This window comes from Rhinatrema bivittatum, chromosome 7 (assembly GCF_901001135.1).
Source record: "Rhinatrema bivittatum chromosome 7, aRhiBiv1.1, whole genome shotgun sequence".
Taxonomy (NCBI): domain Eukaryota; kingdom Metazoa; phylum Chordata; class Amphibia; order Gymnophiona; family Rhinatrematidae; genus Rhinatrema; species Rhinatrema bivittatum.
Window position 1 is genome coordinate 71,009,520 of NC_042621.1, and position 26,671 is coordinate 71,036,190.

The window sequence follows — 26,671 nt, forward strand, 5'->3', positions numbered from 1 at the left end:
CACTATTAGAAGATCTGGGGAGGAAAGACCCTCTATTCCATCCAGAGGAGCAGAAGGTTGGAGCATAGCCCGAGGGGCTTGGAATAAGATCTATGAAGCCTTAAAGGACTGGACCCTGCGATAACCATGGGTAATGAATCTAATCAGGAACTCTCAGGAGCAAATGCTCTTCCAATTACTCCTAATGACATTTCTGAGAGCCCGAAGCAAATATCTCTAGAGACTTTATGGTACATCATGACATCTCTACAAAAGAATATTGTGAATCTGAATAATAGTATTAAAGACATGCAAGTAGCGTTGTTAAATATAAATCCTCTAGTCTCCAATAACGGTGCAACATTGAAAAAAGTTGAGCAAGATATTAACGAGATTAAAAATGTGCAAAGCAGTATTATAAAGGGAGAAGAGTTACTTTCTAGGAAGGTGGAAAATCTAGAAAACGCAGCTAGGTACTTGAACCTTAGAGCAGTGAACTTTCCTAGGTGTAAGTTAATCTCACCTAAGGAGCAATTAAAGAACTATTTTTCTGAAATTCTGCATTTGCCCTTGGATAAACATCCTGTAATAGCTAATGCCTTTTTTTTAGGTATAGATAATCAAGAAGTTAAAAGTAACCAGGAAAATCAGGAGATTCTGAATGTCACAGATTTAATTGAATCATCATTTAGTGCCCAAATAGTAGAGGAACCCTTATGATAAAATTTATATTATCCTCTGACGGATAAAATTATGAAACTATATATGATAAATAGGTCTACTTCCTATTTAGGGCAAAAAATATGGTTATATCCGGAATTTTCAAAGGAAACTCAGTTAAGGAGAAAGAGGTTTATTACTCTGGCTAATCAGGCCAGAACATTTGGAATTCAGATTATAATAAGGTTTCCGTGTAAATGTATCATGAGGGTAAAAGGAGTCAAATATATTATGAACCTGATCACTTAGAAAAGTACCTGGAGGAATTCAGGTCTCATGGTGATGCAGGAGACAATGTCCTTCAGGAATAAATATTGGGTTATTGTTCGAAATGAACCTGTATTGTCTGTAGTTATGTTAGTATAATTATAGTTTAAATATTTTGCTTGATCAGCTCCCCATTTTGTTTGGTGAATGTAAATCAGATGATATATTTATGTGCATTTATAATTGTGAATTTGATTTAGCTATTGTAATCTGTTATCCTTAAAAAAATTCTTAAGGGTGCTTAATTATATACATGTATCTTTTTACTTTGTAATTCAAAGATATAAATAAAGAATTAAAAAAGGAAAAGACAATGTTTTCTCCCGAGAATTAGACTTTTATCAGATTTGGCAGGATTAGCATTGTTACAACTGTTGCTGCCCAATGTCTCCACTCCGCCCACTTTACCTTTTTTGCAACTCCTCCTGCAGTTGATGGACGTCTGCCTGCCTTCCTCTCCGGCGTCCCCGATCTGCCTTGGGCGCTGCATCCCGCCATGTTGTCCAGGTACCATAGGGCGCGTGCACCGCACGGCCCTGCTTCTTATTCTCTCTTTGGCACGAACCTCAGGGGCTTCCCCCTGTGATGACATCACGCATCCCGGATACTAAAGCCTACACTTTTTGCTAGCTAATAGCAAGGGTCAGGAACTCCATACGGATGGAATTCGCTCTCCATACCTAGCTACTCTGCCTTTCCAACTTTTGGACTTTATCCTAACTGGATACCTGCTCCTCAGGGGCCTCTCATTTCTTTCAGGTCGCTATCAGGAACCGCTACTCGCTCCTCGAGGGCCCATGTTCCCTGACTCGCTGCCTGAACTTATCTTTTCTGCTTGGAAGAAGCCGCTGCCTACATCATCAGTGTGTTACCAACTTTATTTCCTCAGAGCTGTTCCCTGGAACCAGGTACTCACTCCTCGAGGGCCTGCCTCTATTCCAGCTTCTGTGTCACCTTCCGGGAGAAACTGCTGTGTGAGTAACTTTACCAACGAGGCTCTATACCAGAACTCTGTGTATGCTCCACCGTACTCACTATCTGTTTTCTCCACTACAGCACAGCCATAGAGGGAGTCGCTGTTCCACTCTCCTGAGGAACCCTAGCCCAGCCGGGCTTCATTTCTACTCACTACTGCCACCTCTGGTGGCTTCTCAACTCTGTCTAATAAAAGATATAACTCTGTTGTGTGTCCCAAAGCTGAGCCTAACCTGTGGCCCCTCACAGGACTTCCCTCCGGGGCATAGTCAGCTGCCACAGTGTCCAAGGGTCCACCCAAAACCTTATAAACAATAACAAGTATTTAGAAGATAACAACATATGTCTCTAGCATCCTTACTAGTGAGCACCAGTTTACCCTAAAGGAAGTGTACCATAGGTGGTTTTAAAACATGCCACAAACCTTAGCCTATCTAATATATTAATACTTAGGGCTAACTTATCTCTGGTCCCTAGTTCAGGCGATTTCCCTATTTACATCTGAAGCAGGCTTTAGAGGACTGGAGAATATAGTCAGGGGGAGGAGGCATGCTTCCAGTTCTGGTACTGGCAGAGCTGCCAAGCTTTGCTCTGCTTCTCACCGCCTCAGACTCCGCACCACCATCCGACCCCCAGCAGGACATTTCCTCTCTCCGGTTTCCTGGCCACACCTAAGTCTTCTCGATAGCAGGGGGTGCTGGGGCTACTTCGGGTCCACTCCCTTTCTCCTTATTTGCCCCGTCTTATACTTTCCAGCTGATAAATATGCATCCTACAGGTTCTGTAGGGAGATATCCCATGTTTAATCACTGAAAGCACTCAATATGAATCATAATAGCCAAAGAGGGATGCTGACATGCCAAAAAACACTGTCACAGTGGAAAAAGAAGAAACTTTGCCCAGCTGAAAAACTTTAACCAGAACTGTAGGATACTTATCAAGATCTGCTTGTTTGTAAGCTCCCATGTGAGTAAAATGAAGGCAGAGGCACAATGCAGCAACTTTCCCTCAAAAGCAGAAGTCACTGATCGGCCAAGGAAAGTCCAGAGGTCAGAGGGGCTCCCACCCTTGGTCAAGGGGGAAGTACTCTGAAATGAAGAAAAGCTGACATGGTTTACAGCCTTAGGGCAGGACTCCCCTTGAAGAAATGGGGAGGGGGGGGAAAAGACCTGCAATGCAGCAAAGACCCTCCATCCACTACATGCTTGTGCATAATCATGTAGTGGATGGAGGGTCTTTGCTGCATTGCAGGTCTTTTCCCCCCTCCCCATTTCTCAAGGGGAGTCCTGCCCTAAGGCTGTAAACCATGTCAGCTTTTCTTCATTTCAGAGTACTTCCCCCTTGACCAAGGGTGGGAGCCCCTCTGACCTCTGGACTTTCCTTGGCCGATCAGTGACTTCTGCTTTTGAGGGAAAGTTGCTGCATTGTGCCTCTGCCTTCATTTTACTCACATGGGAGCTTACAAACAAGCAGATCTTGATAAGTATCCTACAGTTCTGGTTAAAGTTTTTCAGCTGGGCAAAGTTTCTTCTTTTTCCACTGTGACAGTGTTTTTTGGCATGTCAGCATCCCTCTTTGGCTATTTTGATTCATATTGAGTGCTTTCAGTGATTAAACATGGGATATCTCCCTACAGAACCGGGAGCCGTCTTTTTAGCTGATGCGGGCTGGGACTTGGTTTGCACAGCAGCCAGGGGAGCTGCTTCGGTTATTGCGACCAGGTGACAGCTATGGCTACGAAACTAGTTGGCAGATACTATTTCAAAGGAAAATCTTACCAAGTTGTCCTTCAAAGGCTCACTTTTGTTTGGCAGTGAGTTACAAAAAATTGACAAGTAAATGGGAAGGGACCCAGGTTCCTCGTTTGCCGGAGGACAAGAAGCTCGTGTCCTGGTCTTTTCGGGTGACTGACTGGCCGCTCTCGAGACTACCAGCATTTTTGGTCTTATAGGGGAGATTCTTCCCAGAGATCTTGTCCCTTCTACAGGTCTCAGTCCTTTCACCCCTGAGGTCCTCGAAAGGATGCGGGCTCTGGGGGTGGAGCTCTTCAGTCTTCCCAGGTTCATCTGGTGGTGCAATAGATAGGTGGTCGTCTAACCCAGTTTTATCACAGGTGGGTGTTGTAAACTGTGAGGTTTGGGTGGACCCTTAGTCACTGGCAGCTGACCACGCCCAGGGGGGCCCTTGAGGGGCCACTGGTCAGGCTTAGCTCAGGACACACACACAGTTTGATCTTTTATTAGACTGTGTAAGGAAGCCACCAGATGTGGCAGTAGTGAGCAGCTGGAATAGCCTGGCAGGGCTGGTATCCCTCAGGCGCAGGAATGGCGACTACAAGACCCCAGGGTAGGGAGAGCAGACCCTCGAGGAGTATTTGAACCCTGAGAGCTGGGAGGCTTGCAGATGATGTACTCACGCAGCGGTTCCACGGAGATGGCACTGGGGCTGGAACGGAGGCAGGCCCTCGAGCGAGTGCCTGGTTCCAGGGAACAGCTCTGAGGTGAAGATGGTAGTACTCACTGATGTTGAAGATTAGTGAATCCTTCCAGGCAGAAGAGAAGGTAGGAGTAGGCAGCGAGTCAGGGAACATGGGCCCTCGAGGAGTGAGTACCGGTTTTCTGATAGCGACCTGAAAAACAAGTGAGACCCCCGAGGAGCGGGTACCCCGTTAGCGTTAGAGAGTCCAATAGAGATTGGAGAGGCAGAGTAGCTGGGTACAGAGAGCGAATCCCATCCGTAGGATTCCTGTAGGATTACCCTTGCTAACTCAAAGGCTAGCAAACATTGTAGGCCTTAAATATCTGGGCATCATGATGTCATCACGGGGGGGGGGGACGCCCCGGAGGTTCGCGCCATGTAGTAAATAAGAGCTGCGCGGCGCGCGCACCCTATGATACAAGCAGAGCATGGCGGGAGGCAGCGCCCAAGCCGGTCCGGGGATGCCAGAGAGGATGGCAATCAGACGCTACGGTAGCCAGGCGTCCATCCGCAGCATGAGGAGGAGCAAACAGGTAGGCGGAGTGAAGCTGTCGGAAAGAGACGGTTGCAACAATGGGTCCAGATTACTTCGGATCAATGGGTTCTCAAAGTGATTCGGAATGGGTAAGCTCTAGAATTTCTTTACATTCCTCCAGATGCCTTCATGGTCTCTCTATGCAACTCCCCTCAGAAGAGGGTAGAAGTGGAAGCAACGTTACAATGGCTGTTTAATCTGAAAGCGGTAATTCCCATTCCTGAATCGCTGTAAAATAGGGGCCAATATTCCATTTATTTTATAGTGCCCAAGAAAGAAGGATTGTTCTGGCCCATGCCATCAACCGTCATCTACAAATCATGCATTTCAGGATGGAAATGGTGCGTTCTGTCATGATGGCTGTCCGAGCAGGGGAGTACCTCATGTCTCTGGATTTGATGGAGGCATATCTGTATATTCCCATCCAGCAGGAACATCAGCAGTTCCTCAGATTTGCTATCTTGGATCGTCATTACTAGTTTCAGGTCTTGCCTTTCAGTCTAGCCATGGTACGCAGGAGCTTTTCCAAGATCATGGTGGTAATAATGGTGGCCCTTTGCAAGGAGGGCAATCTAGTTCACCCCTATCTGGATGACAGGTTGATTCGAGCCAAGACTTTGGAGGAGAGTCTGCGTGCTTCCCGCGGGGTGGTTTCCTTGCTACAGGACCTAGGCTGGTTGGTTGAATCTGGCCAAGAGCAAGTTTTAGCCATCTCAGACCCTGGAGTATCTCGGGGTATGATTTGATACAAGGAAGGGCAGAGTGTTTCTGTTGGAATCTCTGAACCACACGTTGATGCTGCAAATTTGATCTCTGAGGAACTCTGTCCGACTGTGTGGTCTTATCTACAGGTTCTGGGATTGATGGCTGCCACATTAGAAGTGATTCCCTGGGCGACGGTACATATGCGCCCGCTTCAGCGTGCCTTGCTCTCTCGATAGAGTCCGCAGTCACAGAATTATGCAGTGAGGCTGCTCCTCCCGTTAGAGGTGAGATCCCAGTTGGATTGGTGGTTACATGTGGACCATCTCAGGAAAGGAATTTCCCTGACAATGTCAGATTTGTTCGTACTCATGACAGATGCAAGCCTCTGGGGCTAGGGGGCTTACTATCAGAAGTTGGTGGTGCAAGGGCACTGGAATGCAGCAGAGCAGCAGTGGAATATCAACAGACTAGAGACATGAGTGGTTCGGTTGGCATGCCTGCAGTTCACAAAGTGGCTAGAGGCTCGGGTAGTTCAGATAATGTCCGACAATGCGAAAAAGGTGGCTTACATCAATCATCAAGGTGGAGCCAAGAGTCAACAGGTGTTAGAGGAGATAGATGTGCTCATGGTGTGAGCGGAGCAGCATCTCCTAAGCATCTCCACCTCTCATATTGCCAGACAGGACAATATCAGAGATGATTTCCTCAGCAGGAGAAACTTGGACCCAGGAGAATGGGAGCTGGCAAATGAGGCCTTTTGCTTCTGGTGAACCACTGGGACCTACTGGACCTAGACCTGTTGGCAACCTTCAACAATGCAAAGTTTCCATGCTGCTTTAGTCGCAGACAGGACCCAAAAATAATGGGCATCAATGCTCTTGTTCAGGAGTGGCCACAAGCTGCCCTTCTCTATGCATTTCCACCCTGGCCTCTGATTTGCAGGCTCTCTCAGAAGATTGCAAGTCAAGCCAACACTGTCCTTTTAGTAGCTCCAGATTGGGCTCAAAGGCCATGGTACTCCAATCTCCAGAGACTTCTGATGGGCAGTCCCCTCTGGCTACCATCTCAGACAGATCTCTTACATCAGGGGCCCATTCTGCACGAGGATCCAGGTCAATTCTGGCTTACGGTTTGGCCATTGAAAGGACTCTGTTGAAGCAGGGATTTTCACCTGCGGTAATTTCCAATTTTTCGGGCCTGAAATGTTCTACTTCTCTAGCCTATGTTAGAGTTTGGAGGTTCTTTGAGACTTGGTGTTCTGAGCAAGGTACTCAACAGTTTAAGGTGGATATTCAGTTGATTTTGGAATTTTTACAAGATGGCTTGCCCTAAGGATTTGGCTCTTAACACCTTGAAGGTCCAAATTGTTGCTCCGGTTTGTCTATAGAGGAACAATCAATGGAGGACCTTTGTCTTCCCATCCGGATGTGTCCCATTTTCTGCAGGATGTGTGCGTTTTCTGCATCTTTGCCCCCCATTGCAGCTTCTGGTGCCTCTGTGGGACCTTAACTTGGTCCTCGAGTTCTTGGCAGGTCCAAACTTTCGACTGCTGTGTATTCTTTCCTTGTGGCTTCTTACCTTGAAGACAGTTTTTCTGGTAGCAATCTGTTCAGCACTTCAGGTCTCAGAGCTGCAGGCTCTTTCCTGCCGTGAGCCTTTTCTCTGTATGACTTCGGGTGCAGTTCAACTCTGGACTATGCCCTCCTTTTTTCCCAAAATGATTTTGGATTTTCATTTGAACCTGTCCATTTCTCTGCCTGTCTTGGACAGGAACAGGGATGAAGCAGAGTACTGCCTTTTGCGTTCTTTTAACTTGGATATGTCTAAATCTTCAGATCACCTGTGTTTGCCCCATGGGTGGAGGTAAGCAGGGAGCACCAGCAATACAGGCAATGATTGCCTCCTTAGTTAAGGAAGTCATTTTGGCAGCCTATATTTTTGTTCTAAAAAAAAGTGTAGTGATATAAAAATAAACCTAAGAATAAGCTTAAAAAAGAAGGCAGCATAGCTGTAAAAAAGTAAATATTTTGTAAATTGTGGCTGTCGCTGCTGTTTTATCTCTCAGAGCCTCAGCCAGTGCTTTTTCCATACATCACCTGACTTTCACACATCCATTCTTAGATGTTGTTTAGCCACAGCATATTTATTTATATGCAAATATATTAGAGATTGGACCTAACATTGTAGAACAAAGTATTTCTCCTCTCAAATGGACTCCATTGGACTCTAAAATAAATACCAGTGGAGGTCTTAGAGTAGCCCAAAGAGGGCTATTTTTTAAACTGGTAAAATTGCCCCAAAATATATGGTGTTGCTTGGAAGGAGTGGGACATACTTGTACAACAAGTTCCATCTTGAATTGCAAATATATGAATGTGAAAGAGTTTTTTCCCGTCGATTGCAGAGCTGAATTAGCCATGCTGTCTGGGAGTGCTTGCGACCCGAAGTAGGCAGAGTTTCCTCAGTGAGTCACAGAGCTTTGACTCTGTGTGGCTGCACGGTCATCTTCCCGCGCGATTTCCCCTCTTCTCCTCAGTTTCTTTTTTTCCGTGAGCCATTCGCACGTGGGGTTTTCCTCTCAGACCCTTTTTTCCTGTTAGGAAATCTTTTTTGCGATTTTTGCAAATTTTTCGATCCGAGATGGCTCCGAAGCCATCTGATGGACTTAACTATTGCTATATTTGTTTAGGCCTGGACCACGACCAAGCCTCATGTAGAGACTGTGGTCGGATGTCCCTGAGGGCCCAGTGCCAGTGTGCTGAAAAGATGGAGCGTCTCCGAACGGGCTCTTACGCCCCAACAGCCTCCACATATTCTTCATCGGGACCAGCAAAGAAAGGTAAAGTGTCCATGAAGAGGGCCTCCTCCCTTGGACCAAGTGAAATGCGCTGTACCGATTCAGGTACCAGGCTCGGGTTTGACAGCCCCTTAGAGCCTCCCAAAAAAAGCCAGGGCACCGGCAGAGGTACTGCAGCGGGACAAAAGAGTCATGGGTACATCGATCGGGCCACAGGGCACTGTTTCAGGTCGACCCCGCTCCCCGGCGCCAAAGGACTCGACGCAGTTGAAACATCAGAAAAAGCCGACGCACGGCGCACCTTCGCATTTGACTCCAACGCACACGGAGCGACCTGAGCATATACGGCGCATAAGAAACATTTTCGCTTACAACGCACCCCAAGCGTCATGCAAACCGCGATGCATGCTTCCACACTACCGACCCAATTGGGCCAGGAACAACAACTACTGCTCCACAAGAAATTGCTTATATTTATATTTATTGCTACGTTAAATAGTTATACTTCTTATATAAAATATTATATTTCTTTATTACCAGTTAAAATATTATCACTTTATTTAGCACTATGTTAAATTGTCAACCAGTTATACTGTTCCATATGTTATACGGTTCCATGTAAAGCTCCGCTATCTGTTGAGCAGTTCTTGGTTTTATGTAAACCGGAGTGATTTGTAGTCCCTACTAGAACTTCGGTATATAAAAATTAAAAATAAATAAATAAATAAGAAGTCTCACAGAGACAAACACACACACAGAGCCTCATCTACTCACGCTGGACGCTCTACAACACCTAAACGTCCACGTGACAGTTCAGATGTAGATATTGAGCTCCTTTCTGACCCAGATTCCCAGTCTTCAAAAGCATGCATCAATCAGTGAAGGTTCTTTTTTGGATTTGTCTTTGGTATCTCGCAGCAAAAGGTTATCTCCTCAACTGCAAATATCCCTTGTAAAAAGACACAGACCATCTCCGGTTATTTCACCTACACCTCAGCTCAGAAGAAGGACTCCACAGGATATCTTGTTGGCTGCATTACCTACAAGACCATCCTTAACACCGGGGCACTTACCCTCCACAACCAGGATCCCTGGCATCCATGGCCATGATGAAAATTTCGCAAGCATTGTTTATTTTTTGAAGATCTTAAGCATGCGAAATCGGATCCACCGGTAGTCTCCTCACCACTCTCCACCTTCATCGCCTGCTCCTAGACCTCCTGCTCCAGCTGACCTTCCATCACTGGCTCTCCCACGCTGACTGGATTCACAAATCACCTCATCCTCCCCCAAATTCCTCCACGGGAATGCCCTCTGACTCGCCAGAAGGTTTACCAGAGCCGTATTCACCACCGGAGGACCTCTTGTACGCAAAATTGAGAAAGTGGGAAATCTTCAAGTGGAGACAGGCAAAATTCCTGATCCCAGAGCTGAGATGCTGGGAATTCTTAAAATATTTGAAATGCCACCAGAACCAACGGCCTTACTGCCTCATTTGGTCCTTGATGGGGTCCTACACAAGATGTGGGAAACCCCTTTTTCCACCATGGCCGCATCTCATAAGACAGATTTAAAATACAGAATGAGAAATTTTGCCATTTATGACTCCACTCAACTTTCCCACAACTCCATCGTAGTTGAGACAGCATTAGCAAAAGCAAAGCGCTCCAAGATCCATGCAAACGCACCCCCGGGACGAGATCACAAATGCATGGATGATTTTGGCCAAAGAGTGTACCATTCAGCAATGTTGTCTACGAAAATACATCATCATCAGTTTTACATGACACAATATCTATATGAGTGTCTTCAAAGACTGCGCCCTATTTGTCTGGCTGAGGATAACACCCTCCCACAAGTCTTCCTAGATATTGAAGAAGGTCTCTGCCACTTACTTAGATCAGTCAATGAGGCTTTTGAATCTTTTGCAAGAGTTTCCTCAATGGCCATAGCAGCCAGGTGACTTTCTTGGCTAAAAGCAAGTGCAATTCGTGAGGACGTTCACGAAAAGTTGGCAGATATTTTTATTTATTTAAAAGTATTTCTATACCGTCCTTACAAACAATGTTTAGTCAAAACGGTTTACATATATCAAAAAATAAAAATTGAAAAGTAAAAACAATTAAAATTAAGATAGGAACAGTGATGATTGAAAGTAGATTAACGTATAAAATTACAAAAATTTTCATTAATATAAAATAACAAATTGTTTAAAATAAAATAGGTAGCATAAAGAAATCAATAAACAGATCAAGAGAACGTTGGGTGCCTAACTGAGTATATGTATTCTGAGGGTGTGAAATGATTATTTAGTGGGTAGTATCTGAAATGCAGTTCGGAATAGGTGAGTTTTAAAAGATTTTTTGAAATGCTTAGGATTAGATATGGATCTGATGGGGTCTGGTAAAGCATTCCATAGAATGGGACCTATGACTGAGAGAGCTCTTTTTCTAGTAATATCAAGACGGGCTTGTCGAGGTGAGGGAATGTCAAGAAGGTTTTTTTCCAATGATCTTAAGTGTCTAGTCGGTTTGTAAATTCGAAGAATGGAGCATAAAGTGACTGAGTTGGGAGTGTAGATAAGAGAATGTATAATGGACAAAATTTTAAATTGTATTCTGTATTTAACTGGTAACCAATGTAAAGACTGAAGTATTGGGGTAATGTGATTTTTTTTTGAGGAGTTTGTTAAAATACGTGCTGCTGCATTTTGGATTAGTTGGAGTGAGTGAAGTGTGTTTTCTGGAAGACCTATATATAGAGAATTACAATAATCCAATCCAGAGAAAATGAGTGATTGAAGAATAGTCCGAAAGTCGTGAAAAAAAAGTAGAGGACGTAGCCGTTTTAAGAGTTGAGTTAATCACCCACCCATGTGTGGGTGATTAACTTATTTGGTGACAAGTTCGGGGAAACGGTGTCCCATCTAAAGGAGCAAAGCACGGCGGTACTCTCTCTCACCACCCCCTCTGACACGCACACGGGCCCTCAAAAGATTTTATACATCCTATTGCAGAAGGTCCTATCAAAGAGCATCCTGTAGACCTTTTATACCTTACAGGTCTCAGCACTATAGTCAACCAAGACCTTCGTCGCAACCCAATCAATCAAGGGGCAGGCCTCATCAACAGTAAAAACCTAAACAGGTGGCTCCAGCTCCACAATAGCAACTGCCTGCTTTTTGAGTGCCAGAGAGCCACCCCACCAGTATTCATAGGATGATGTCTGCGCTACTTTTTCAGCAACTGGGAGTCCATCACCACAGATCAATGGGTACTTAACATAATCAAGGAAGGTTATTACTTGAGCTTCTTGACCCTTCCATACCTCCTCTTTGGAATACATCTTCCCACTTATCATCCCTCACTGCAGAAATTACAAATCTGCTGATTCAGAAATCTATTCAATCAATCCCTCTTCAACAACAAAATCAGGGGTTCTATTCCCAGTACTTCCTTATCCCAAAGAAGTCAGGGGGTCTCCGCCCCATTCTGGATTTACGAAACCTCAACAAACAGAAGTTCAAGATGACCTCTCTCAAGAACATCTTACAGCCCGATAGAGCATAGCCAATCGACCTGAAGGATGCGTACTCCCATATACCCATGCACCGATCTTTGTGGTGCTGCCTTTGTTTTCAAGTTCAGAACATGCACTACAAATACAAAGTTCTGCCATTTGGCCTGTCCTCGGCCCCAAGAGTATTCACGAAATGTTTAGCAGTGGTGGTGGCTCATCTAAGACAACTATCGATCCAAATATTCCCTTATCTAGACTGGTTGCTAGTAGCATCGGATCCAAATACGCTACAAGCACACATGGTACGCACGATCAACTGTCTCCAGACACTGGGGTTTCTCATCAATTACGAGAAATCACACCTACAACCTACGCAAACTCTGCAATTCATAGGAGCTCTCATCAATACTGTAGAGGAGAGAGCCTTTCTTCCTCAGGACAGGGATGCGGATGCTTTCAGGCCTAGCGCACAATTTATACAGCCAAAATCAAGCATCGGCACGCCAAGTTCCTCAACTTTTGGACCACATGGCAGCAGTCATCCATGTAGTTCCCCACACAAGACTGCACATGCGCTGCTTGCAATGGGGCCTCAAATCTCAATGGTCACAATTCCTGCAGCCCCTCAACTCCAGAGTTCAACTCACCAAACCATTGAAAGCAGACATTCAATGGTGGCTCTCTCCCATCAACCTATCCTCAGGAGCTCCCTTCAGGTTGCCCCCTCATCAGCCAATGCTCACAACGGATGCCTCCAGGAAAGGTTGGGGAGCCCACCTCAACGACCTCAAAACTCAGGGACTTTGGTCTCCACAAGAATCCATGTACCAAATCAATCTCCTAGAGTTACGCGCAATCTGGAGAGCGCTACAGACCTTCTCTTTTCAAGTCCAAGGAAAACGTCTCATGGTGCATACCAACAACCAAGTCACCATGTTCTACATAAACAAAGAAGGAAGGTCCGGTTCATGGACACTGTATCGAGGAAGCAATTCGAATACTCCAATGCGCGAGTACAGCCCAGGTATCCCTCCAGGCCACTTACCTTCCGGGTCTGGACAACATAACGGTGGACCGCCTAAGGGTTTTTCACCCACATGAATGGACTTTAAATCGGGACGTGGCCCTCACCATTTTCCAAAAATGGGGCTTCCCAACAATCGACCTCTTTGCCACGGAAAGCAACCGTCAGACACAGATCTTTTGTTCCATCTACCCCAGCAAACTTTGATACTCCCTGGATGCCTTCCTTATCCCATGGACGACGTGTTTACTGTATGCCTACCCTCCCATTTTGCTGATATCAAGGACAATTCAGAAATACATTCAGGACATAGCGGACCTGATCCTCATAGCTACAGCATGGCCAAGACAACCATGGTATGTGTTTCTCATGCAACTTTCCATACGCCCACCAATTCCACTGGAGAACCATCTGCGACTGTTAACACAGGAAGGAGGCTCCCTCCTCCATCCAATGCATCAATCCCTCCATCTCCGGTGTGGAGATTGAAAGGCAAATATTAAACCACCTGGGCCTACCTTCGCAGGTAGAAGATATCCTTATCACATCCAGGAAGCCTTCCACCAACGTAACTATGCTGGCAAATGGCATTGCTGTCAGACATGGTGTAAGCCCCAGAACCTAGATCCATTCTCCTCCACCGCCATGCAACTACTGGAGTATCTTCATATGCTTTATCAGGCGGGTTTGGCCACTACGGCAGTTCGAGTACTTATCAAGCACTTTTCATCACTCTCATAATGGCCTGCCCATCTCTAACCATCCTTTGATCTCCAGATTCATGAAGAGCATGCTTCGTCTCAGACCACCGGTGACAAAGCCACCTGTACCATGGGGCCTGAACATTGTCTTGGAGCAGCTAATGCTGCCTCCCTTTGAACCCTTAGACACAAGTCACATTAAATACCTGACATGGAAAACAATATTCTTAGTGGCCATCACATCAGCTAGGAGAGTAAGTGAGTTACAAGCCTTAGTTCACTATTCTCCTTATTTAGAATTCTACCACGACAGTTACCCTTCGTCCTCATCCCACCTTCCTTCCCAAGGTGGTCTCTGCTTTTCATCTTAATCAAACCCATCACTCTGCCCATTTTCATGCCAAAGCCTCATAACAATGATCGTGAAAAACTTCTCCACTCGCTGGACTGTAAACTGGCTCTGGCTTACTATAAACAAAGGACTCAATCTCCCATAAGACCTTTTCAGCTCTTCCTTTCCTTTAATCCAAATGATCCTGGTCAACCATCGCCAGTTGGTTATCACAGTGCATTCTGTTTTGTTACAACAAACATCAATCAAACTTTACAAGAAGCCTCAGGCGCACCAAATACGGCCACTGCAGCATCAGTTGCCCACTTGAACAAGGTTCCATTACTGGATATCTGCAAAGCAGCAACGTTGGTTACCTCCATACCTTCATGTCACACTATTGTCTACTCAAAAAAATCTCCGCTTCAGGTAAGACAAAACTAACCAGTATATCCAAAAAAAATCCCACCCTATAATGTAATCAGTAATTTTATATAAATTGAAAATTTTTTTACAAAAATCTTTTAAGGGATGAGGTAAGTTTCATACGTGTCCTGATGCATGCCTCCACGGCCTTGCTTCAGTTTTTGTGTAAATGTAATCATAAACTTACCACCCTCCCACACACACTTTTATATTTTATTCGATTAATCTTTCTATGTTTTTTATTTAAAAAATTTTTTTGTAAAAATCATTAACTTGCAATCCTTTGCAAAAAGGTCCAATGACTTATTATCTCTCCATTCGATGTTCTCTTTAGGCAGAAATGTCTCTATCAGAGTTATTGATTGATCAATTGAACACTTGAGCAGTCAAACACTCTAGAGCAACTTTCTCAGAACGATCAAGAAAAATTGAAACTAACTTTAAGACTTATACAAAATAGGGGTAATGTGTTGTTTCATTGTAGTACCGGTAAGGACCCTTGCAGCTGAATTCTGATTTAGAGCAACTTACATATGCGCTGTTATCCTTTAAAAATTTGCCAAATTACTTCCGACTGTCATTACATCTAAAACCAAAATGCCTTGTCGTTTATATAGTTTTGTTGCTATTAAAATGACTTTATAGAGGTTTACTCTGTAAAATCTTCTGCAGCAATGGTTTATTTGTATTAAGAGTCAAAGCGCTGTCAGATGGCTATAGTGCTAATACAGCAGACCCATCTCTGATTTTGTTTTCCCAGATCTTAAAGCATTTGAGAGAAGACTTACTGAATACATTTCATGTTTACAGCCTGCTACTGGACGCTGGAGAAGTAAGTTCATTATGCCATTGGTTTCTGTATGAGCATGGATATGATTATTGGCTGTTCAGTTAGCATGCACACTGACATCCATCCAAAATTATTTCCCTGTACGTACCAGGATCAGTCCAGACCACTGGGTTCTGTCTCCCTTCCAGCAGATGGAGTTGCACATTCTCCTCTTCTAATATTACAGACAGTAATACCACGACAGTGGTATTGAACTGGCTAGATGCTTGTGCCTTGTGTGCAATTCTTCAGACTGCGCCTCTCTTCTGTTCTTCGGTCCGATTCTGACCACACTAGCATGGTCTCTTCTTCCCACGCACGCACCCGATGCTCACCACTTCCTCTTCCGGGCCTTGTGGGGGGGGGGGGCGGGAAGAAGAGACCATGCCGATGCCACTGACTCCAGCTGTCCTGCCCCGTTCTGCCCGGGCTGACAGCATTTTAAGCCCGGGCGGAGGAGGACCGGGGAGCAGCTGGGTATCAGCGGGGGACCGGGAAGTGTGGCGACACACCTGCGTCGTGTTGGCGACGCACTGGTGATTTCAGAATTGATCATGGAGCCAATGTGCACTTATACTCTTGGTCTTGAGGCAGTACATGTAGGCTAGATTACAGCAGAGATGTGCCTGCACTGGTTAGTGGCCAGGAGTTATAGGTACAAAATGAAATCTGTTTACAAACTATATTAAAGATTTATGCTAATACACATCATGAGTCGGTTTGGTTAAGAAAAAATCAGTAGTAGTCAAGTTGTATGACATGAATATTAAAATACAAATGACTTAAAGAAATTGAATGTATTATTAGACTGATTGTTATGAAAATATGTATACTGTCGCTAAATTTTGACAAGTAAAAGGCAAAAGACAACTTTGTACAGCTTGAAGAAAATTAATATAATAACTTCAAAAGGTTCAGTTGGTATGGTACACTTTTATTATTTGATGTAATCCCTATTACATAATGCTAGTGTGTACAAGGTGCATGTTTTCTACATAACTTCATTTTCAGTTTTTATTTTGGGGATTTCAAAGCTATACCAAAACAAATCGTTGGGAAAAATGACTTCCCCTGATTTTTCTCCTGTTTGTTATAGCAAAGCCATTTTTCCACTGATTTGTTTTGCTGTAGCATTGAAATTCCCAGGAGAAAGAAAATAAAAACTGAAAACTAAGGTGCCCATACATAGAGCAGGTGTGCAGGGCTCGGTAACTTACCGGTTTCACCGCAACCCATAACAAAACGTGAAGATGGAATTTAGGACTCTCTTCGGAAGCTGATTAGCGCCTACCCTAATTCTGGTCCCTTGGGTGTTGCTGTTGAACAATAGCAGTAATTCCCTCCCCCTCCCCCTGGGGACTGGAAACTGTGCCCCCACAGCATCCAGCTAGTTTGGGAAGCAGAGCCTTGGTCCATTTCTGCTGAGCCACTGGGCTGGCTGTAGGAATTGCAAGGAAATTTTTACCTGATTGTAAATTTTGAGTTATAGAACAGAACCTGCAAACTAAAACCACTCTCTTCCCCACCCCCCTTCAAAAAAAAAAAATAAATAAATAAAAAAAGGAAATCTGTAGCACGATTGTTTTAATTAGCTAACATTTATAATTTCAATTTCAGTGATTCTTATCGTTGTATCAGTCTGTACAGCTACAGGTGCTTGGAATTGGCTGATAGATCCTGAAACTCAAAAAGTAAGTAAACCCTCTTTTGCTACCCCCATTCTGAGTTGAGGGTGGCAACCTGCAGGCCAGGAAGCTTTCTTACCCACATTACCTTTCCCAAGGCTACTTGTATGCACAGTCAGCGTGACCTTTTTTATATCTGTATGATTCGGAAGTCATCCAGGCTGAAATGCTTCCTTAAGTATGCAAACTTTAAAGCTTTGTACACTCTCTTGAGAGGAGAGAACCTTTTTAAATTTTATTAAACAGATTTTCCTTTGATGACTTGGGAGTTACAATATGTCAAGAGAACTCTCATTGCCTTGCCTTTTAATTTTCTAATTCCCTGTTTGGCCTCTGAGGGATGGTGGAGGGTCTCCATCAAATGACTTATGAGGAAAGGTTGAAAGACCTAAATATGTATGGAGGGGAGAGGAGGTGCAGGTCTTAATGATGCGCAATCTACAAACTTCCTCCATTGGAAAGAAATCAGTAGAACTAGGGGGATCACATAATAAAACTCCAGGGAGGAAGACTCAGAACCAACATCAGGAAACATTTCTTCACGGAGAGAGTGATGGATGCCTGGAATGCTCTTTCGGAGGAGGTGGTGAAGACAAAAATGGTGAAAGAATTCAAAGGGGCATGGGATAAACACTGGATCCCTAAAGGTTAGAGGATGGAAATGAGGAAAAGAGTGCATGGGGGTAACACTCTGGTGTAGTGGTTACTACCCTTAGCCAATAAGCCTTCATACGTTGATGCAACTCCCGTATTATTCTCTGCTTTAACGACAAGGGGAAAAGAGGTAATGGGGAATTAGATTCAGACAGCAACCAACAAGGACATTGAATTTTACGGTCTGGGAAAACAAGCATGGGGGTAACTTGCTGATACAGCTGTTACTGCCCTTAACTAATAAGCCTGATACTTTTGATGCAACTCCAACATTGCTCTCTAGAGATGTGAATCGGAACCAGAATCGGTTCGGATTTCAGTTCCGATTCACATCTCTATTGCTCTCTGCTTCAGCGGCAAGAGGTAATGGGGAATTGGATTCAGACAGCAACCAATAAGGGGCCCTGTCTTTGACAGTTTGGGAAACTAAGTATGGGGGTGACCTGTATGATGTGGCATTTGCTACCATAAGCTTGCTGGGCAGACTGGATGGACTGTTTGGTCCTTTTTTGATGTCATTTCTATGTTTCTTTCTTAGCTAATAATAGAAATCCCAGGTGTGTTGGGTAAGAGTATAGTGATAGGAGTATACTACCGTCCACCTGGACAAAATGGTCAGACAGATGACAAAATGCTAAGAGAAATCAGAGAAGCAAACCAATTTGGCAGTGCAATAATAATGGGAGATTTCAATTACCTAAATCACCCAAAAATGTGGAACCCAAATAACAATAGAATTGTTAGCCTAAGAAGGTGTCAGCAAGCCTTGACGTTATGTGTCACTTTCAAACAGACACTAACCGGTCTTCTCTATCATTCACCTTCATCATAACTTTAATGCAAAAACTATAGTATTTTTCTTTTTTCTTTTTCAAAAATCAATTAGTTAAAAGTGTCCTCCATTATTATAATGAAAAATGACTCTTTCATACATAAGATGGTAAACGAGCCCTACACGGGCCGGTGTTTCGCTTGAATAAGCTTCATCAGGGGCGTATAGAGATACTTCAAGATAGAGCCATAAATCTAAAATGAGATCAAAATAAAAAGAGAGGGCATTGCATACTTGTAGAAAGGTGAAACAATTACTTATCTTATCTCGTAACACCACAGCTACCGTTTTTAGACGGGACCAGACGTCTCAACCATCTTGGAAACAAGGAAATGGAGGAACCCGAACCGAGGCTAGCGTCTCTTTAAATACGTCATCTAGATGACGTCAGCCATCAGCAATGAATGAATATCAGAACACCTGTCAAAATACACTGAATTCAAAAATGATCCAAAATTCAGCCTAAAAATGAATATAAATCCAATTCACTGTTCAAACCAAAGGGATGAACTGTTTTTAAACGATAAATCCACCGCTGTTCAGACTGTAACAATATACGTTCTCGATTGCCCCCACGCCAATGTACAGGGACATGATCGATTGCACAAAAGCGTAAATCATCAAATGAATGTCCTAATTCAGTGCAATGAGATACTAAAGGTTCCTTAACTCTAGCATTTCGAATATTAGAACGATGCTCTATCATTCTCGTCTTCAACAGACGTTTTGTTTTTCCAATGTACATTAGAGAGCACGGACATTGAATTAGATAAATGACCATGGTGGATTCACAAGTAGTGTGGTGTTTCAAAAATATTTTATAGCCAGAGGGAACAATCATTTGACCTGAAATTGTCAAAGAGGAAGAACATACAGAACAGGAACTGCAGGGCTTATGTGAACCTGGTAACATATGCAAAGTATGTGATGTCATAGAAGTGTCAGATTTGACTAAAAAATTTTTTAAATTCATAGCCCGAGAAAATGTAATACGGGGAGGTGTATTGAAAATGACGTTGGTTTGTAGAACATGCCAATATTTGAGTATGGATTGACGAATCTTGGATGCCACTGAGGAATACGGTAGAATGCAGGTGTGACGTGAGGAATCTTCTGCTGATCGTGGCAAAAAAAGCCATTCGCGATGCGAATATTTTGCACGTAAATAGGCTTTTCTAATGCTTGAACGAGGGTATCCCCGGGCTGAAAAACGGTCACACAACATTTTTGATTGTACCTCGAAATCCTGCATATCAGTACAAAGTCGTCTAAGACGAATAAACTGACTAACTGGTAAGTTACGTTTAAAATTTCTAGGATGTGCACTGGAAAAATGCAAATAAGTATTTGAACAGACTGGTTTCCTAAAAAGTGATGTAACAAATTTCCCATCAATAATGGTAATTCTTATATCCAAGAATGTGATGGACTGAGTTTCAATGGTGGCAGTAAATTTAAGATGGCAATTTAAAGCATTCAGCCAATCTAAAAATAGTGCAAAAACGTCTTCATTCCCTTTCCATAGTACAAAGACGTCATCAATGTACCTTTTCCACACTAGTAAATGACACTGATATGGATGATCATGAAGCCATTGTTCTTCAAAAAAATGCATATACAAATTGGCCAAATCAGGGGCCATGGTGGCCCCCATAGCAGTACCACACGTCTGAAGAAAAAATTCTTGATTAAAGGCAAAAAAGTTCTTTTTTAAGGCTATTTGCAATAACTGTACCAGAAAGTCAGTAGGAATTCGATGAGGTCTAGGTCGTTGATCAAAAAAAGTTTCAGCAATATTAATTGCCTCATCTTGTGGGATCGAGGTATAAAGAGCCTCTACATCTAGGGTGGCCATTTTAAGATCAGTAGTGTCAATCTGTAGTTGTTCCAAAAAAACTATCATATCGGAGGAGTCTCTGATATAGGAAGGCATAGATGGAATAAACGGCGCTAAAAAATGATCAACAAAGCGAGATAAAGGTTCCAAAATTGAATCACAGCCCGACACAATGGGACGTCCCGGAGGATGGTTAACATTTTTGGGCAATGTATAAAATACAGGAACACGAGGATATTTCTTTATAAGGAAATTTACTTCTTTCAAAGTCAGAAAACCAGACGTTGATAGAATCGGGTATCATCTAGTTGACGCATGATCTCACATTCATAGTCATTCCTGTTCTGTACAACAATCATACCGCCTTTATCAGCAGGCTTTATAATAAGGTCTGGTGCTGATTGCAATTCCTGTAGGGCAGCTTTTTCTGATCGTGATAAATTATGAAAAACAGAATCAGTAAAATCCAGAGAGGCAATATCATGTGATACTAGATCATAGAAGACTTTTAATGCAGGATCTTCCGGTCCAGGTGGGATCCAAGTAGATGGATTGGATAACACAGAAACATCTGCAGTTGGTAAATGAATGTGAGATCATGCGTCAACTAGATGATACCCGATTCTATCAACGTCTGGATGCTGACCCTACTCCTGATATACGGAAACTAATATCGTTGGTGGTGCAGTTGGGTTCACAATCTGGTTTTCTGACTTTGAAAGAAGTAAATTTCCTTATAAAGAAATATCCTCGTGTTCCTGTATTTTATACATTGCCCAAAATACACAAAAATGTTAACCATCCTCCGGGACGTCCCATTGTGTCGGGCTGTGATTCAATTTTGGAACCTTTATCTCGCTTTGTTGATCATTTTTTAGCGCCGTTTATTCCATCTATGCCTTCCTATATCAGAGACTCCTCCGATATGATAGTTTTTTTGGAACAACTACAGATTGACACTACTGATCTTAAAATGGCCACCCTAGATGTAGAGGCTCTTTATACCTCGATCCCACAAGATGAGGCAATTAATATTGCTGAAACTTTTTTTGATCAACGACCTAGACCTCATCGAATTCCTACTGACTTTCTGGTACAGTTATTGCAAATAGCCTTAAAAAAGAACTTTTTTGCCTTTAATCAAGAATTTTTTCTTCAGACGTGTGGTACTGCTATGGGGGCCACCATGGCCCCTGATTTGGCCAATTTGTATATGCATTTTTTTGAAGAACAATGGCTTCATGATCATCCATATCAGTGTCATTTACTAGTGTGGAAAAGGTACATTGATGACGTCTTTGTACTATGGAAAGGGAATGAAGACGTTTTTGCACTATTTTTAGATTGGCTGAATGCTTTAAATTGCCATCTTAAATTTACTGCCACCATTGAAACTCAGTCCATCACATTCTTGGATATAAGAATTACCATTATTGATGGGAAATTTGTTACATCACTTTTTAGGAAACCAGTCTGTTCAAATACTTATTTGCATTTTTCCAGTGCACATCCTAGAAATTTTAAACGTAACTTACCAGTTAGTCAGTTTATTCGTCTTAGACGACTTTGTACTGATATGCAGGATTTCGAGGTACAATCAAAAATGTTGTGTGACCGTTTTTCAGCCCGGGGATACCCTCGTTCAAGCATTAGAAAAGCCTATTTACGTGCAAAATATTCGCATCGCGAATGGCTTTTTTTGCCACGATCAGCAGAAGATTCCTCACGTCACACCTGCATTCTACCGTATTCCTCAGTGGCATCCAAGATTCGTCAATCCATACTCAAATATTGGCATGTTCTACAAACCAACGTCATTTTCAATACACCTCCCCGTATTACATTTTCTCGGGCTATGAATTAAAAAAATTTTTTAGTCAAATCTGACACTTCTATGACATCACATACTTTGCATATGTTACCAGGTTCACATAAGCCCTGCAGTTCCTGTTCTGTATGTTCTTCCTCTTTGACAATTTCAGGTCAAATGATTGTTCCCTCTGGCTATAAAATATTTTTGAAACACCACACTACTTGTGAATCCACCATGGTCATTTATCTAATTCAATGTCCGTGCTCTCTAATGTACATTGGAAAAACAAAACGTCTGTTGAAGACGAGAATGATAGAGCATCGTTCTAATATTCGAAATGCTAGAGTTAAGGAACCTTTAGTATCTCATTGCACTGAATTAGGACATTCATTTGATGATTTACGCTTTTGTGCAATCGATCATGTCCCTGTACATTGGCGTGGGGGCAATCGAGAACGTATATTGTTACAGTCTGAACAGCGGTGGATTTATCGTTTAAAAACAGTTCATCCCTTTGGTTTGAACAGTGAATTGGATTTATATTCATTTTTAGGCTGAATTTTGGATCATTTTTGAATTCAGTGTATTTTGACAGGTGTTCTGATATTCATTCATTGCTGATGGCTGACGTCATCTAGATGACGTATTTAAAGAGACGCTAGCCTCGGTTCGGGTTCCTCCATTTCCTTGTTTCCAAGATGGTTGAGACGTCTGGTCCCGTCTAAAAACGGTAGCTGTGGTGTTACGAGATAAGATAAGTAATTGTTTCACCTTTCTACAAGTATGCAATGCCCTCTCTTTTTATTTTGATCTCATTTTAGATTTATGGCTCTATCTTGAAGTATCTCTATACGCCCCTGATGAAGCTTATTCAAGCGAAACACCGGCCCGTGTAGGGCTCATTTACCATCTTATGTATGAAAGAGTCATTTTTCATTATAATAATGGAGGACACTTTTAACTAATTGATTTTTGAAAAAGAAAAAAGAAAAATACTATAGTTTTTGCATTAAAGTTATGATGAAGGTGAATGATAGAGAAGACCGGTTAGTGTCTGTTTGAAAGTGACACATAACGTCAAGGCTTGCTGACACCTTCTTAGGCTAACAATTCTATTGTTATTTGGGTTCCACATTTTTGGGTGATTTAGATTATACGTTGTGGTTAACCGCCGACTCCTTTGTGTGAGTAGTGTAAGATTTCAATTACCCCAATATTGACTGGGTAAATGTAACATCAAGACTTGCTAGAGTCATAATGTTCCTGGATGAAATAAATGACTGCTTCATGGAGCAATTGGTTCAGGAACCAACAAGAGAGGGAGCTATTTTAGATTTAATTCTCAGTGGAACGCAGGATTTGGTGAGAGAGGTAACAGTGGTGGGGCCACTTGGCAACAGTGATCGTAACATGATCAAATTTAAACTAATAACTGGAAGGGGGACAAATAAATCTACAGCTCTAACACTAAATTTTAAAAAGGGAAACTTTGATAAAATGAGGAAAATAGAAAAAAACTGAAAGGTGCAGTTGCAAAGGTTAAAAGTGTTCAACAGGCATGGACATTGTTTAAAAATACAATCCTAGAGGCGCAGTCCATTTGTATTCCGCTCATTAAGAAAGGTGGAAGGAAGGCAAAACGATTACAGTCATGGTTAAAAGGTGAGGTGAAAGAGGCTATTTTAGCCAAAAAAAATCCTTCAAAAATTGGAAGAAGGATCCATCTGAAGAAAATAGGAAAAAGCATAAGCATTGTCAAATTAAGTGTAAAACATTGATAAGACAGGCAAAGAGAGAATTCGAAATGAAGTTGGCCATAGAGGCAAAAACTCATAAACTTTTAAAAATATATCCAAAGCAAGAAACCTGTGAGGGAGTTGTTTGGACTGTTAGATGACCGAGGGGTTAAAGGGGCTCTTAGGGAAGATAAGACCATTGCAGAAAGACTAAATTAATTATTTGCTTCTGTATTTACTAATGAGGATGTTGGAGAGGTACCAGTTCTGGAGATGGTTTTCAAGGGTGATGAGTCAAACTGAACCAAATCACTGTGACCTTGGAAGATGTAGTAGGCCAGAGTGACAAACTAAAGAATAGCAAATCACCTGCATCCCAGGGTTCTAAAGGAACTAAAAAATATTTCAGATCTATTAGTTAAAATTTGTAACCTATCATTAAAATCATCCATTGTACCTGAAGACTGGAGGGTGGCCGATGTAACCCTAATATTTAAAAAGGGCTCCAGGGGTGATCCAGAAAACTATAGACCAGTGAGCCTGACTTCAGTGCTAGGAAAAATAGTGGAAAGTGTTCTAAAATTCAAAATCACAGAACATATAGAAAGACATGGTTTAATGGAACAAAGTCAGCATGGCTTTACCCAGGGCAAGTCTTGCCTCACAAATCTGCTTCACTCTTTTGAAGGGGTGAATAAACATGTGGATAAAGGTGAACCGGTAGATGTAGTGTATTTTGGTTTTTCAGAAGGCGTTTGACAAAGTCCCTCATGAGAGGCTTCTAGGAAAACTAAAAAGTCATGGGATAGGAGGCGATGCCCTTTTGTGGATTACAAACTGGTTAAAGGACAGGAAACAGAGAGTAGGATTAAATGGTCAATTTTCTCAGTGGAAAAGGGTAAACAGTGGAGTGCCTCAGGGATCTGTACTTGGACTGGTGCTTTTCAATATATATATAAATGATCTGGAAAGGAATACGACGAGTGAGGTTATCAAATTTGCAGATACAAAATTATTCAGAGTAGTTAAATCACAAGCAGATTGTGATAAATTGCAGGAAGACCTTGTGAGACTGACCCAGCATGGCAATTTCTTATGTGCTTATGACTATAATGGAAGGGTGAAGAAAGATTCTTGCCAGGTGAACATCATCTGAAAGAAAGCCACCCAGATGGAGAGAGAGTAGCTTCTTAATAGGAAGTTATTTTTTTCCCAGAACGATGTATAGTGGTGGTGTTAGTACTTCCATGACACAGCATTTCAACCTAAATAACTTTTAGGTCTGGCTGAAGCACTTAAGATGTATGTTTGTCATGAGGGAAAATGTGATTTGCAGTTATGAACTCAAAGTTAAACAGCTGTAGCTTTTACTTTTACTTGTTAGATGTGAGGTCCATAATGGCTATGATCCTTGATTAAATAAGAAAAAAAAAAAAAGAAAACCTAGATCAACATCCATAAATGCATGACCTAAAATGCATTATTATAATCTTTGGATGTAAACAGAACTAGAATATTGTTAGCCTGCCAAAAGTAACAAACACCTTGTTCAAAGGAATTTCTCCTCCCACTATTGACAAAAACCTGTGTTTAACAGTGTGCTTATTTCATATACAGCACCTAGCACATCATTAAAGTGGAGCCAATATTTCCATTTTAAGATTAAAACAAGGTAACATGTTAGTTTTTCTGTAGCAAAGGCAATAAACCATTTCTTTTGAACATGATTTTTGAAAATTCTCTGTCCATTCGTAAAGTGGCTGAGAGAGAGAGACACAAGTCACGTATCACTGGAATGGGATGCAGTGCACAAGAGTATCCTGTGCACTTCCTATAGGGGATTCATAAATCATCCTCTGCTGTAGCTTTCTCAATGTGGATTTCACTTGAAGGATCCATTATTGAAACGCTTATGCAAATAATGTAATTACTTTTTCATTTTCACATCCAGTATTACAACACATGACCATCCTTACACTGTCAAGCCCTTCAAACAATCCAAAATTCTGCTGCCCATCTATGAATGGCATCACATATCTCTGCTCCCTTCCCTGGCTTCCTGTGCAGTGGAGGGTTGTATGTAAACTCGGCATGCTTTTCAAGCTCCATCACCATGGGTCACATCTCTTCTTTGTTTCTATAATCCTTTGTGTGCTTTCGGGTCTGCTCACCGGGGTCTGTTCGAAGAATCCTCATTGCAATCCCCATACGTGGTTGAGACATATTTTACATTGCCGGCCCCGTCTTCTCGAATGCTTTTGCTTGAACAGCTATAGTCTCTGACACACAAGCATTCGAGAAGGCACTAAAAACCTTTCTGTTTCAGTGTGCCTTTGAATTAGATCCCTAAGTTCAGGTAAGTTAGTATGAAAGGTCATAGGCAGCTATAGTAAACTCACTAGCTGTGTCTTTATGAATATTTGTATGTCCTGATTTTATGAATGTTTTATTTTGTTCCCTACCAAGAACATTGGAGTGTGTGGGTTATAAATCTTTTAAATATATTCAGTGTATTCTCTTTACAGGAATACATTTGAGATTGCGCCGGTGGCAGCACTGTCGTACAGGGGACCTTGGGTGGGTTCTGGCTCCTGCAGATGTAACATTCACAGCCCCTGGAAGGACGGCAGGTCCTGGTCACCTGCAATCCATGGTACATACTTGTGCTTAGTTTCAGAGGGAGCCACACTTTTTGTGCCTCTTTGCCAAGCACTGGTCACTGTGATGGCCAGGCTGGGGAGGGTGGGGGGCATAATGTATCCTGTAGCCATAAATTTAAAATGTCCTGATGCCTGTGTGCTGGCCGGAGCAGAGGCTGCTTTAGTTGG

The 26,671-nt window shown here is 42.6% G+C and overlaps 1 protein-coding gene across 4 annotated transcripts in view; it reads left to right on the top strand.

Moving 5' to 3' along the window:
* Positions 1 to 26,671, top strand: part of CNEP1R1 (CTD nuclear envelope phosphatase 1 regulatory subunit 1) — a 53,423-nt gene that overhangs the window by 14,022 nt on the left and 12,730 nt on the right. For all 4 annotated transcript variants that reach the window (XR_003857710.1, XM_029608503.1, XM_029608502.1 and 1 more), the window contains 2 exons: positions 15,218 to 15,289; positions 16,904 to 16,977. Coding sequence is in view for 3 of the 4 variants with exons in the window: in XM_029608503.1 (XP_029464363.1) it covers positions 15,218 to 15,289; positions 16,904 to 16,977 (146 nt within the window). In the remaining variant the exon portion in view is untranslated. The remainder of the gene's footprint in view (positions 1 to 15,217; positions 15,290 to 16,903; positions 16,978 to 26,671) is intronic.